Genomic DNA, 14,306 nt, shown 5'->3' with positions numbered 1-14,306 from the left:
CTATGTGCCCTGGCCAGGAATCGAACCCGGGTCCCCCACATGCCAGGCCGATGCTCTACCGCTGAGCCAACCGGCCAGGGCCTGTTGGGAGTTTTTTGATAACTGTTCTATCTCATTTTTTGTAATTGGTCTGTTTAGGTTTTCTGATTCTTCCAGATTAATTTTTGGAAGATTATATGTTTCGAGGAATTTGTCCATTTCATCTAGGTTGTCTAGTTTTTTGGCATACAGGTTCTTTATAGTATTTTCTTACACTATTTTGTATTTCTGTTTTATCAGTTGTTATTTCTCCGCTCTTGTTTCTAATTTTATTTATTTGAGTCCTCTCTCTTTTTTTCTTGGTGAGTCTGGTTAAAGGTTCATCCATCTTATTTAACTTTTCAAAGAACTGGCTCCTGGTTTCATTGATCCTCTGTATTGTTTCTTTAGCCTCTATGTCATTTATTTCTGCTCTGATCTTTATTATTTTCTTTCTTCTACTACCTCTGGGCTTTAATTGCTGTTCTTTTTCTAGTTCTTTTAGATGTAGGGTCAAGTTGTTTATTTGAGCTTTTTCTAGCTTCTTGAGGTATGCCTGTAATGTTATCAACTTCCCTCTCAGGATTGCTTTTGCTGTGTCCCATAAATTTTGAGTTGTTGTATGCTCATTATTGTTCGTTTCTAGGAATTTTTTTATTTCTTTTTTGATCTCATTGTTAACCCATTCATTATTTAATAACATGCTATTTAGTTTCCAAGTGTTTGAGTATTTTTCAGTTTTTCTGTTGTGGTTGATTTCTAGTTTCATGCCATTGTGATCAGAGAAAGTGCTCAATATGATTTCAACCTTCATAAATTTGTTGAGACTGCTTTTGTGTCCTAATATGTGGTCTATCCTAGAGAATGTACCATGAGCACTTGAAAAGAATGTATATTCTGCTGCTTTAGTATGAAAGGTTCTGAAGATATCTATTAAATCGAGTTGATCTAGTATATCCTTTAAGTCTGCTGTTTCTTTGTTAATTTTCTTTCTTGAGGATATATCTATTGATGTTACTGGGTATTGAAATCTCCTACTATTATAGTATTGCTGTTGATCTCAACCTTTAAATCCATCAAAGTCTGCTTTATATATTTAGGTGCTCCTATATTAGGTGCGTATTTATAATGGTTATATCTTCCTGTTGGATTGCTCCCTTTATCATTATGTAGTGACCTTCTTTATCTCTTACTATATAGCCTTTGTTTTAAAGTCAAATTTGTCTGATATAAGTATTGCTGCCCCAGCTTTTTTTTCATTTCCATTTGCTTGAAATATTTTTTTCCATCCTTTTATCTTCAGTCTATGTGCATCTTTTGTTTTAAGGTGTGTCTCTTGTATACAGCATTTGTATGGGTCCTGTTTTCTTATCCATGCAACTACCCTATGTCTTTTGATCAGATCATTTAAGCCATTTACATTTAAGGTTATTATTGATATGTAGTTGTTTATTGCCATTTTATTCTTTAAAACTGTATTCCTCTTTTGCTATATTCTTTTTTTCCTTTGATCTGTTTACAACAAGCCCCTTAGCATTTCTTGCAGCATTGATTTGGTTGTAGTGAATTTCTTGAGTTTTTTTTTGGTCTGGAAACCTTTTTATTTCTCCTTCAATTTTAAATGATAGCCTTGCTGGATAAAGTGGTCTTGGTTGGAACAGTGTTTCTTTAGTCTTTTAGCACGTGGTCAGAGGGTGACTGGAGGTCTGATATAAATCCAGACATTGACACAGGTCTGGAAAGTTCAAAAGTTTAAAATCCCGGACTAGTTAAAACAAGAACAGAATCCTTCCCTCATGCCTTACCTATGTGATGTTAGTAATTTACCAGCTTGACTACAGTGACTCTACTTTATTTCTTCACTCCATTAACCAAGATACAGTAGATTCATACAATGGAGAATGATACACCAGTAAAAAGTGAATTGATTACTAATACATAGTATAATAAGAGCTTCAAAAAACATTCTATTGAATAAATTAAAAAAAAACAGAAAGAAATGACTATGTTATATGCTTCCATCATAAGAAATGATAAGCAAAAGCAAATTGTAGTTAGTGTTTACCTAGCATGGAAGGTCATTGTAGAATAAACTTGACATAATCCCGAATGAATGTACTTAGATGATGGGAGTATTCTACAACTGGCCCATAGTCATGATTGCACAATTCCTAAGTTTACTAAAAATAAAAAAAATATACTTACAATGAGGTAATTTTATGGCATGTAAATTATATTCAAGGAAGGTAACTAGAATACCTTAATAATGAATGTCCCAACAGTTTCTGGAATACTGCAATAGTGTATCTAATACAGAATTTAAGGTGATAGTTCTCAGTTGTTTATTTTTTAAAGTTCTGGTTTTTGGCCCTGGCTGGTTGGCTCGTGGTAGAAGTTGGCCTGGAATGTGGATGTCCTGGGTTCAATTCTCAGTTAGGGCACACAGGAGAAATGTCCATCTGCTTCTCCACCCTTCCCCCTTCTCGCTTCTCTCTCTCTCTCTTCCCCTACTATAGCCATGGCTCAAGTGGAGTTGGTTGGCTCCAGGCACAGAGGATAACTCCATGACCTTGGCCATAGGTGCTAAGAAGAGCTTGGTTGTTGAGCAACAGAGCAATGCACCAGATGGACAAAGCATCCCCCCACCCAGTGGGCTTGCCAGTTGGATCCAGGTCCAGGTGCATGTGGAGTCTATCTCTGCCTCCCCTCTTCTCACTGAATAAAAAATAAAATAAAATAAAATAAAATAGTTCTGGTTCTCATTCTTGTATTTCAAGTACATTTTACTTGTTCACAATATTAATGCTAATGGAAGAAAAGTGGGAATCTGTTTGCCAAGGGCAAATGCCCTGATGTTGTTTGTGTTAATCCTTGGTGGATGTCTGTGGTAAGTGGCAGGAATACATCTATTAACAAATTTTTTGTTAGAAGATATTTTCGAGGCCCTGGCTGGTTGGCTCAGCGGTAGAGCGTTGGCCTGGCGAGCGGGGAACCCGGGTTCGATTCCCGGCCAGGGCACATAGGAGAAGCGCCCATTTGCTTCTCCACACCCCCCTTCCTCTCTGTCTCTCTCTTCCCCTCCCGCAGCCAAGGCTCCATTGGAGCAAAGATGGCCCGGGCGCTGGGGATGGCTCCTTGGCCTCTGCCCCAGGCGCTAGAGTGGCTCTGGTCACGGCAGAGCAATGCCCCGGAGGGGCAGAGCATCGCCCCCTGGTGGGCGTGCCGGGTGGATCCCGGTCGGGCGCATGTGGGAGTCTGTCTGACTGTCTCTCCCCGTTTCCAGCTTCAGAAAAATCCAAAAAAAAAAAAAAAAAGAAGATATTTTCGAGAATTGATAGGAAGACACAAAATTGCCATTTTTGTCTTATTATTGTACTGGTCATTGTTCCAGTATATTGGATTTAGAAGCTCAATTTTAAAATATGCATTTATTAAATTATTATATATACTTTGATGGGTGTCTGAAATTGGACTGTGCTTTCTTGAATCTTTTATATAGGAAGGAACAGATGGCCCATCAACTTCATATATATATATATATATATATATATATATATATATATATATATATTTTTTTTTTTTTTAGAAAAAGATTTTATATATTGATTTTAGAGAGACGATAGAGAGAGAAAGGTTGAGATGAGGGGAAGAGAATGAGAAACTTCAGTTCATAGAAGTTGCTTCTTGTAAGTGCCTAGACTGGGCAAGTGCAAGGTTTCAAATGAGCGACCTCAGCATTCCAGATTGATGTTTTATCAACTGCGCCACCACAGGTCAGGGTGATATTACTTCTTGAATGCACTGAACATGTCAATTTAACATTGTATTTTTCACAGCCTCAATTTTGTTTAATTTCTTACTGTTAATTTAAATGTGAAAATGGAATACTTAGAAAATATTACAAAATAAGAGACTTTAAAAGTAAACATAGTTTTAAAATTATATTTAGGTAGTATTTAATTTTCCAAAATTTGAAATTGTAAACTAAAATTAACCAATTTTTTAAGGATGAAGAAAAACTATATTAACTACAATATATAATTCATTAACTTACTGAGACTTATTGGAAATGTGAATATTTCTATATTATATATATGTATTTTCATATAATATAAATATATAATTTATATGTATTTCTATTAAGAATTAGTTACTGTCCAAGATGTTTTTTAAAAAGGAAGTAAGTAATTAGTAAATATAAAGAAAGATATGCTATCATTTAATAATATTGGCATATGATCTTAAAGTATATGTTTTGAACTTTGTTATCTATAATCCTTCATGGTGAAATGACCAAATAAAGAAAAATATTCTTATATTAACTCACACTTATTATTGATCTAATTACATTTAAAAAAATGAGACAAGAAAATAAAGCCTATAGGGTGATTCTTCATTTAAATATATTGAAACAAGGATGAAAATGCAATTATTTCTTAAAAGCTTTGCATTCTAATCATGGTACAATTTATAATTTAAGGTTCTATTTAACCACATTTTCCAAAGATTTAAAGTGCTATAATAAAGTAAGTAATGGAATTTAGTCAATCCTAAATAGAGCAACATGATGTTAAATATAAAGCTCTGTTCAGACTGATAAAATTTATAACCTTATATTATATAGCAATATCATCAACAAGAAATTAGCCTCTTCATTTTTTATTCTGCTATTGTTAATCTTCTCCATTTCCGAGCAATAAACATTTTTATAACAATGTCTGGAGAAGAACCTCTGATTCAGATATAAAAAAGGTTTGACTTAACTTTAGTGATTTTCTTTGGTTTTTATAAATATTTAGACTTTTATGTTGAGTTTAATGAATTTTATAGGTTTTGAGAGACTGCCTAATTTTAAGTGGGAAAGAATTAGAGAAATAAGCTCAAGTTTTAGTAAATGTTTTTTTAGCCATTGTATGTGTAGTATGGTCAATATTGCTTGTCTGAACCCTGTGCTTTTCAGTTTTGGTTTGTTTTTGTGCTATGTTTATTTGTGTGATGTTGCAAGGACCACTTATTATTATTATTTTTTTTTAATAAATTTTTATTAATGTTAATGGGATGACATTAATAAATCAGGGTACATATATTCAAAGAAAACATGTCCAGGTTATCTTGTCATTAAATTATGTTGCATACCCCTCGCCCAGAGTCAGACTGAAGGACCACTTATTAAATGTTAAAACTGAGGATCAACTCTAAGATGGCTTGAAATAGTCAGATAATTTTTTTTATTTATAAAAGAGATTATCAGACAATTTGAGCAGGCAGAAAAAATAAATCACCCTACTTGATGGGTTATTAAGGTTGTCACAATCACAAGAAAGACAAGAAAAAGACTGTGCCTCAGAGAAATATGTGAATCACTCTGAAGCAATAGTTTGACATCTTTCTTGCCTTTAAAAAAACTGTCCACAAACATCTATTGACTATTATTTTTAATCTCTTCCCTGTTTCACTTTCTGTAATTTTCTGTTAATAAGGTTTTTAAAACATCTGTATGTTACATATATTTCTGAAGCTCAATATTTATGCTTTTATTTTTCTGTGCACCTCAATCAGTGTGGGAATTTCTCCACTGAACTGCTTTTCAGATAACTAATTTTTATTTTGCCATGTCCAAATTACTGTTCAAACTATTGACAAAATTCTTAAAATTTTCACATTTGTTTAAAAATATTCAGTTGATGCTTTTGTATATTCTAACTGACTGAGGATATTTTACGTTCTTCCCCATATTTTATATATTTTTATTTTATTTTAAAATGCATTAAATAGTTATTTTTAAAAATGTACTCTTTTCTACTTTCTGGATCACCTTCATATTATAGTTTTTCTTTATCTTTTAAAAAAAATTTTCTCCTCTTAGTCATAAGTCCTAAATTTTAGCTTTTGGCATGTAAAGTAATGGTTAACATTATACAGGAAATTATATATACACACCCAAAGAAGCTTTAGGTTTGTTTTTTTTTTCTAGAGAGTCTTCTCTTTTTTTCTGCTGGAAAGATTGAATAGTAGCTGATTACCTTAGGTCATGGATAATGCTAGGTATGAGGTGAGTGAGTTTTTAGTAAATTCTGGGTAAATTCTCCATTTCTGTGTTGCTTAGGCATGAACCTGCTAGAATTTCAAGTGTGAGTCTATGTGGCTATTTTCTCAGCTCTAAAAGATTATAGGGGATTTATCACCTAAAAGTTCACAATCCAGCTCTCCAACTGTTTGTCACATGCAACATCAAAATCAGATAAATGTTATGTAGAGACCATACAGATGCTTAAGACAAGCCTCCTTTTATACTATATCTTGTGTCCAAAATCTACCATGGTCCTAGGAAACCGTGCCTTTGAGATATTTCAGAGTGGCTCTCTAGCCTCCCATAAAGCTCTTAAATTAAACAATTGTGACCTGGAGAACATGGTTGTGAATTAGAGGCCCTTCAATTTCCAATTTAACCATCTAAACCTGTATAGTAAATAATAGCATTTGGGGATTTTTTTCCCCCTCAGATGATGCCTCCTAGCTGGGCCAAGATGAGGCTCAATTCACATTTATTGTACCCAAGGTCTCAGAAGAAAAATGATGGGAAAGATTGTACACTTTCCAGATATTTTTCCCTCCATGAAGTTTCATTTGTCACCACATTGCTTCCTCAGCTCTTTGATGTCCTTAAAATACAGTCTTAAAATTGAGATGTTTCTAGCTTAATTTTTTCCCAGAGAAAACATGGTTGTGAAGATTTGTGTATCTAAAAGAAAATTCTAAGTATCTTTTAAATCCATTTTATAAGTAAAAGTATAAAGGAGTTGAGTTGTAAGTATTATTTTCTGTCTTTTCAGATTTTGAAGTAATTCTGTCAGAAAGTAAATCATGCTCACAAGATATTAAAGGGCAGTAGTATAAAAAAATTTAGAAGCCACTCATGTCAGACTTTTTCCTTGTGTTCTCCATTATACTAAGATAATACTCTACTAGTTGAGATCTGTCATTAAAGGAAACCACACCGCTGAGATAACCACGACTTATTAACCAGTAGATGTAGTAGTAGCTATTGCTCCTAGGACTGGTGATGTAAGAAAAGAGATGGGATTATTGGAACCTATGCCTTTGGAATAAGCCCCATGAATCTAATGCTATATCCTCTGAGGAGAAGGTTAGCCAACCTGGTACTGGAACCTCAGGGATTTGGCAGAGGACTCAAAGATCAAGCACTCTAAACCTTGAGGGTAACATGCTTGGTAGCCTGCCAGAGTCTCTGAACCTGACAGTACTGTTGGTTCTGATAGTTACTAAAAATTATATATACACACATACATAAATCATAATAATGACATTATGATACAGGAGTGGGACAAAAGTAGGTTTACAGTTGTTTGTATGGAAAATTATACAGTAACTAATAAATCATAGTATAAGAATAAACTCTATGTTTGGTATACTCACAACTGTAGACCTACTTTTGCCTACCCCTGTGCTGTATACAGTAATAATGTGCAGATTGAAAGTTACTATCTTTGTAAAGGTGAGAGCTGTTAATAAGGTAAGAGTGGCCTGAATAGTAATAAAACTTAATAAGGTGAGAGTGGCCTGAATAGTAATAAAAATGTTTCCCAAGTTTGCAGGCTCCTTTAGTTGCCCACTATTGCAGAAAGTAATAGAAGAGTGGCAAAGAAGAAATTTAATTTGTATGTTAGCTTTCCCTGCATGACAGAGTAAATGGGGAGGATGGTTAGAATTGAGACAGCAAATTAAAAACACACAAGTACACATTATCCATTAGCTGTGCCTTTGCTCAGGAACCACAAAGAGACTAATTCCTTGAACTGAAGGTTAAAACTATTTAAAACAATGGAAAGTAGAAATATTCTAAGAATCAGCATATATTGCTAATCATTTCACGACCAATGATTTATGATCACAAATAAAAAAAATCGCAGAAATTTGTCAATGGTGACACATTCTGAAAGATTTCTACAGACAGGACACTGCCACTTAGTATATTGGAAATTTAATACAATTGTTTGGGGTTTTTTTTTGGTATTATAAATTGTTGCTTTTCTTCCTAAAATGCAGTCAGGATATTTTATCATTCCTCCTTAGATGAAATTGGAACATCTTGCTCTTCTTCCTAAGGTAAAGTCTTGACATTTTGCTCTTTTTACTCATGTGAGGGTGGAACATTTTTCTTTATTTAGATGAAGTTGGAACATCCTGTTCTTTATTGTTCTCTGTTCTCCTGTGTACCATAAAAACCCAAAAGAAGAAGCATAATAAAATAAAAAAGGGAATCAACAAAAGTAGTGGCAGGTACTTTTTCATTTTATATTTTTTGGGGGGTGGGCCACTATCAATACTGCCTCCACTGCCCCTTTTCAAGCAGTTTGGAGGGTCCCACCTAGAGTTGCAATGGCAGTTTTGTCTGTTGTTGCAGACCCCTTTCATATTGCAGGTTGCAGGTGAACAATTACTTTCTAGGAGTGACATGGGGACACATTTCCTTTTGATGCAGACATGTTTTGCATCACACTCTGTACCATCTCTCACATCACCAACATCAGGTATGGTCATCCCCATGTGGTAGTCAGTACCCCAGCAGGTGACACCATTGAAGTGAGTCCAGTGCACAGTAGAATGATCTCTTAGAAGAGGAAGTTCTGTCACGTTTGCACACTGAACCCTCCCACATAGGCTATCTGAGATCTCACACCGTACATATGATGTGCCACGGATGCCACAGTTCCCAAAACGGTCACCTTGGGTGTTCATTTTTGTGTAGCAAGTCTGATGTGCACTCTTGGCTGCTTTGCCAAAAATTTTCTTACACTGTTCTTCACGGTTATTGCATCTCTTTTCATAGCAGTAGCCACCGCCCTTGCATGGGCTCCCATTCTGCACATACGTATCTTCTGGACAATGGTAGGATGTCCCATTGCACCACTCTGGGAGATCACATTCATTTTCTTCTTGTCTACAAACTCTGCCTGTTGGCATGATTTGGCAGTCTTTGCAACAAAGCCCAAAAGCACAGGCAGCCCCAGATCTCAAGGTGCAGTTTGGCTGACAACATGGATCTTTTTCACACAAATGTAAAGCACCACAGTCACATTCTTCTCCTTGTTCAACCACACTGTTCCCACACTGTGTAAGAGTGAAGAGGTCCTCTGTATTTGATGAAGTGTACAAACACTTTACATTTTGTATGGTGTTTATGAATTCAGCATAACTGCAGTTACTGAATCTATTTGATAAACTGTGATATTCAGCCATTATACAGGTTTTTAACCCACATCCACATGTTTGTACATCATGCTCCATACCAAAATTATGACCGATCTCATGTGCCACAACAGATGAGAAACCATGAGCATCATTATTCATGAAGCTTTCAACTCCACAATTATAACTAGATTTACATGCACCTCCAACATAAGCTAAGCCTAATGTAATACCAAATTTCTTCTTTACAAAAACATGAGCAACATCATGGGGTAAGCGGTTATTAAAGCCCATTTGCTTCCATTTGCAAAATTTTGATAGGAGATCTCTTATGGTATCTATTGGAACAGGGTTCTTTTCAGTCCATATCTCAAGTCCCATTAAAACCACATTAATATCCAGTGAGTTCAAAAGGTTATTTACTTCATTGGCAACAAAGTATACTTCAGATTGCACGTGAGAGGTGTTACTATTGTGATGAAGATAGCGATTGTGGTCCACCACCAGTGCCAGCTCAAGAAACCGCTTGTGTGCCCACCAATCTTTATAGCCACTCTGCATCAAAGTGAAATGAACACGTTCTTGAAATTTCAATTGTCGTGCTGTTTCTTCATCTGTCAATCCACATCTCATGGTTGGGAATTTTGTCTCCTCACTGTTTATCTTATATACAAGATGTTCAAATGTGGTTGAAAGCTCTTTGGGCTTTAATTCGTAAACAATGTCATTTATCTGTAATATTCCTTGCAACCCCCCCAAACAGGTACTGAGGGCAACAAGGGAATTTGTGTACCCTTCCACAAAACCACGATAGTAGCAGTCATTCCGAACAAAAGGCTGTTCTATAAGGAGAGCACCCTGGTCTGTGTAAGTGAACACTTGGAGGTTTCTAGATAGCAAATGCTTGTTGACCTTCATGTGAACAACTTGTTTCTGGCCCCCAAAATGCATGCTGTAAGAAAGCCAACCTTGAGACTTCATGCCCATGCCAGTGTCTGTTACCCTCAAGGGAATCACCAATTCTGGGGACAAATAGCGTTGGGAGTGCCCAACCTGGGACCATCCATGTAGGAACAAAATCACTGCCATCCAGAGTGGCGGGAGAGCGTTCCTCACACACACCAGGGCTTCACCCACAGCCATTACGGCGCCACCATACACAGCTGGTAAAAACAAAATAAGACAGGCAGGAAGTATCACTGTTCTCTCTGGTCCGTCTGGGCTGGCTATTCAGCACTGAGTTTTAATCTGTTCACAGGCAGAGTCACATCCTTGGAGCAGCACACTAAAAAAGAAAATCAAAAGAACGGTGGAGACAGGATTGGAGGTAATGAAGAGGACAAGGAAGGAAGAAGAAAAAGATCCAGGTTAAAGTGGATTAATCTTTGGCTCAAGACATGACTTATAATACTGTTGCATTTGCCCTTAAGGAGTGGTAAAGCAGTGTGAGACTGTGGGTGCACAAAAAATGGTGATTGGTCATAGACTGACACTTTTTGAACCTATAGGAACAACACATTGTGACTAATGGTACTGTTCTTTAAAAACACAAGAGTGTGGACATTTTTAAGAAAAAAATAGTTGAAACAAAGGGTCTTAATGGAAAGATGAACAAATATATTTTGAGAGGGAGTCTCTATTTGTACATATTGTCAAGGTATAAATAATAATATATATATTTTACTTTTAATATTATTATTTTTTAAATCATTTTTTATTTTTCAATTACAGTTGACATACAATAATATATTAGTTTCAGGTGTACACCTCAGTGATTACACCTTATATAACTTACTAAGTGATCATTTTATAAATCTCAGTTATTAGTATATTATTGACTATATTTCATATGTTGTACTTTACATTCCCATTACCATTCTGTTACTACCAATTTGTAGGTTTTTAAAAAAAATTATTATTTATTCATTTTTAGAGAGGAGAGAGAGAGAGAGAGAAGGGGAGAAGGAACAGGAAGCATCAACTCCCATATGTGCCTTGACCAGGTGAGCCAAGGGTTTCGAACCGGCGACCTCAGTGTTCCAGGTCGACGCTTTCTCCACTGCATCACCACAAATCAGGCACCAATTTGTAGTTTTTAATCCTTCAATAAAAATATTTTAAATAATGACATACATTATTATAATTATTTTCTTTATGGTCCTTAATATACAGGGGTAAGTGTGAAACAGTTTTTTCTTGTATTATTATTAACTAATTATTGCACTATTTATTATTATTATTAAACTAGTTTTGCCCACCCTGGTATATACTCATGCAACAAATTATTATTTTTCCTAACCCCTTTCTGTGCTCCTATTTACATCTAATTCTGCCAAACTGCAAAGGTCAAAGTATCAATGGGGCTTCACACTGTTGACATGTAAATTCAGTAGAATTAATTTTTTAAAAAAACTTTCCTCAAAAAAGTGAGAACATAGAGAAGCATGCTATTGCTTTTCATGAGAAGAAAATTCTGTAAGTAACAGAAAAAATGACTCCAGAGAAAAGATATCAAGGCACATTAAATCAAGATTTAAAAAATTAAGCATAAACGAGTACATAATTCCTGAAGATGATAGTCTCTTAATTTGGCATTTTTCATTTTTAATTACCTACTCTGGAATGTGGATTTAACCAGTGTGTTCTAGATCTGTAATCAAACTTTGCTTTCTTGTGTGTTTTCAGTTTGTACAGGGGTTCTTGATATTATTACCTTAATTAAGCATTCTCAGTGCTTTAATGATCTTATGATGAATGTGGATAGTCACACTATAAATGAAATTGGCAAGTATATGTAAACTATTGAATGCAATTTAAAAATTTTCTAATGTGTATCTTTGCCCCAACCACTCTGTCCAAAATTGTGTTTAAGACCATTATTTTTTTTAGGCCTGTATTATTCAATTGTTTCCCAAGTGTGTAGCCCATGTCTGCACATACTGTGGTTTTATTAATATTTTATTCAAGGAAGAAAGTAACAGATCAGTATTGTCAGAAAGGTATTGTGCTTGTACCAGACTTCTCATTTTCACAAATATGTGATAATATGTTTATATTATTGAGCCAAATATTTTTGTATTTGTATTTTTCATATAAGATATGTATATGTATTTATGCTTATGAAATAAATACATCTATCTAAAGATTAAAATTGAGAGTTGTCTTGCAATTCTAAAACTGTGAATATTTACATGTTTTTTCCCTGTATGTAAATATTACCCTCTCTGAAGCTTTCCTCTATTCTTTTGGTATTATGGACTTCCTTTGCATTGAAAGTACTTTATTTTGTCTTCAGTACATTCAACTGGAATCTCCAACAGCTTCCCATCTAGTTTGATTTTATTCTATTATACATGGTGTGGAAATGTTCTTCTTAAGAATATACTAAAACTAGAAAGCCCGGCGGTCATACAAAATGACCACTGTTCTAGATATTATAAATTGTAATTAAAATGATTTGTGCAAAGATGTCTGCTAATTCAAACTGAATTACCCAGGGCAGGCAGTGAGGACACCCCTTTGCTTACTGCCCCACAGGGTTTCCCCCTTCTACTTGCTTAATTGCTTAAAGTAGAGTGCAATGAAGGAAACCACTGGTGGTACATTTCTTAAGAGCCACCGCTAGCTCAATAAATAAAGGTGATTTAAATAATAAAATGTTAATTCACATGTCAAAGATCTCTTTGTATACAACATTTCTTGTGTAGATCTTTCCATCATTTTTAAGCTCACCTTGCAGAGGACCATCAATTATTTTTAATTTTACGTCCGTTCTTTCACGAACTCTTGAACAGGCAACATAAAGTTGACCATGTCCAAATGCAGGCTCAGGTAAAAAATGCCAACAAGCTTAAGCGTTTGGCCCTGAGACTTATTGATGGTCATAGCAAAGGCAAGTTTTACAGGAAATTGTCTATGTCTCAATTGAAACGGCAACCCTGTTTGAGATGGAACCAAATCAATTCTTGGAATGACATGTATTTCACCTTTAGAGGAGCCAGTCAAAGACTTAGCTATTATGACATTATTTTTCAATTGGAGAACCTCTAGTCTTGTACCATTGCAAAGACCCCTTCTGGTGTTAAGATTTCTTAACAGCATAATAATTGCTCCAATCTTTAACCTCAATTTGTGAGGTGGCATGCCAGAAGGTGGGACTATTTGAATGCCATGGCAACTTCACTCCATTGGCTAGTACAGTTACGCAAGCAACCAATAAGCTATTGGCGACAAACAGACACTTAAGCCGCATATAATAAAGATATAAACACATTTAGGTGATATTCATCTAACTCATGGTACTTCTCCCTTTCAGTACCACCATTGCCTATTGATTAGATATTATGGTACATACTAATATATGTATAGGACAATTGATAAATTTTGTTTTATATCCCCACAGTTTTTTCAAATTGATCAAGCTTGATACTTTAATTACCACCTCCCTTCTCACTCCTATTTATAGCTTAAGTCACAGTCTTCCAGAATATGACTAACAATCCATTAAAGCACAATTTTTTAGTTCTTCACCAAGTAAAATATACTAAGAGAGGAAATAATAAATGTCATTGGTACCTCTCAAGATATGAATACTTAATAAAGACTCTTGTTTTGTGTCTGTATATGTGTATATGTGTGTGTATTCATGAATGCCTAAATATTCTTGCTTCTTTCTGTTAGATGAAGCTCTTGAGTGACTTACCATCAGAAGAATTAATGTTCCCATGGTCCTTTCTAGCATTGTTGCATTCATTGATGGTTTCTACTATTCATCTCTATGAACAAAGGTTTTTATTTGAAACCTCACATGGCAAAGAGAAATATAAGTACCCTCCCTTTTTTTTGTATCTGAATTGATTAACTTCTAGTTGTAGCTACTCAGCAGCAAGACTTAACTGGCTCTACAGACCATGGCAACTGGCTAAAGTTCTTCCTCATTGTGATTCCACCATCTCCATCACACTTGAATTCTAACTACTTTTATGAATAGATCTGACTATATTCTTTATTCCTATCCTATATGCTCTCTATACACAGTATAAATAATTTAGATTCAGTAATTTTGTTTAAACTCTTGC

At 35.1% G+C, this 14,306-nt stretch overlaps 2 protein-coding genes across 2 annotated transcripts in view; both read right to left on the bottom strand.

The window, feature by feature from the left end:
• CTSB (cathepsin B) overlaps nt 1–14,306 on the bottom strand; it is a 698,317-nt gene that overhangs the window by 215,295 nt on the left and 468,716 nt on the right. The window lies entirely within an intron of this gene.
• LOC136388236 (disintegrin and metalloproteinase domain-containing protein 25-like) lies at nt 6,156–10,371 on the bottom strand. Its single transcript, XM_066360184.1, has 2 exons — nt 8,324–10,371; nt 6,156–6,177 (listed from the first exon to the last, which is right to left on the bottom strand). The coding sequence occupies exons 1-2, from the start codon at nt 10,369–10,371 to the stop codon at nt 6,156–6,158; spliced, it is 2,070 nt and encodes a 689-aa protein (XP_066216281.1).

The sequence above is a fragment of the Saccopteryx leptura genome, chromosome 1, assembly GCF_036850995.1.
Source record: "Saccopteryx leptura isolate mSacLep1 chromosome 1, mSacLep1_pri_phased_curated, whole genome shotgun sequence".
NCBI lineage: Eukaryota > Metazoa > Chordata > Mammalia > Chiroptera > Emballonuridae > Saccopteryx > Saccopteryx leptura.
This window is presented reverse-complemented; position numbering and strand designations above follow the sequence as displayed.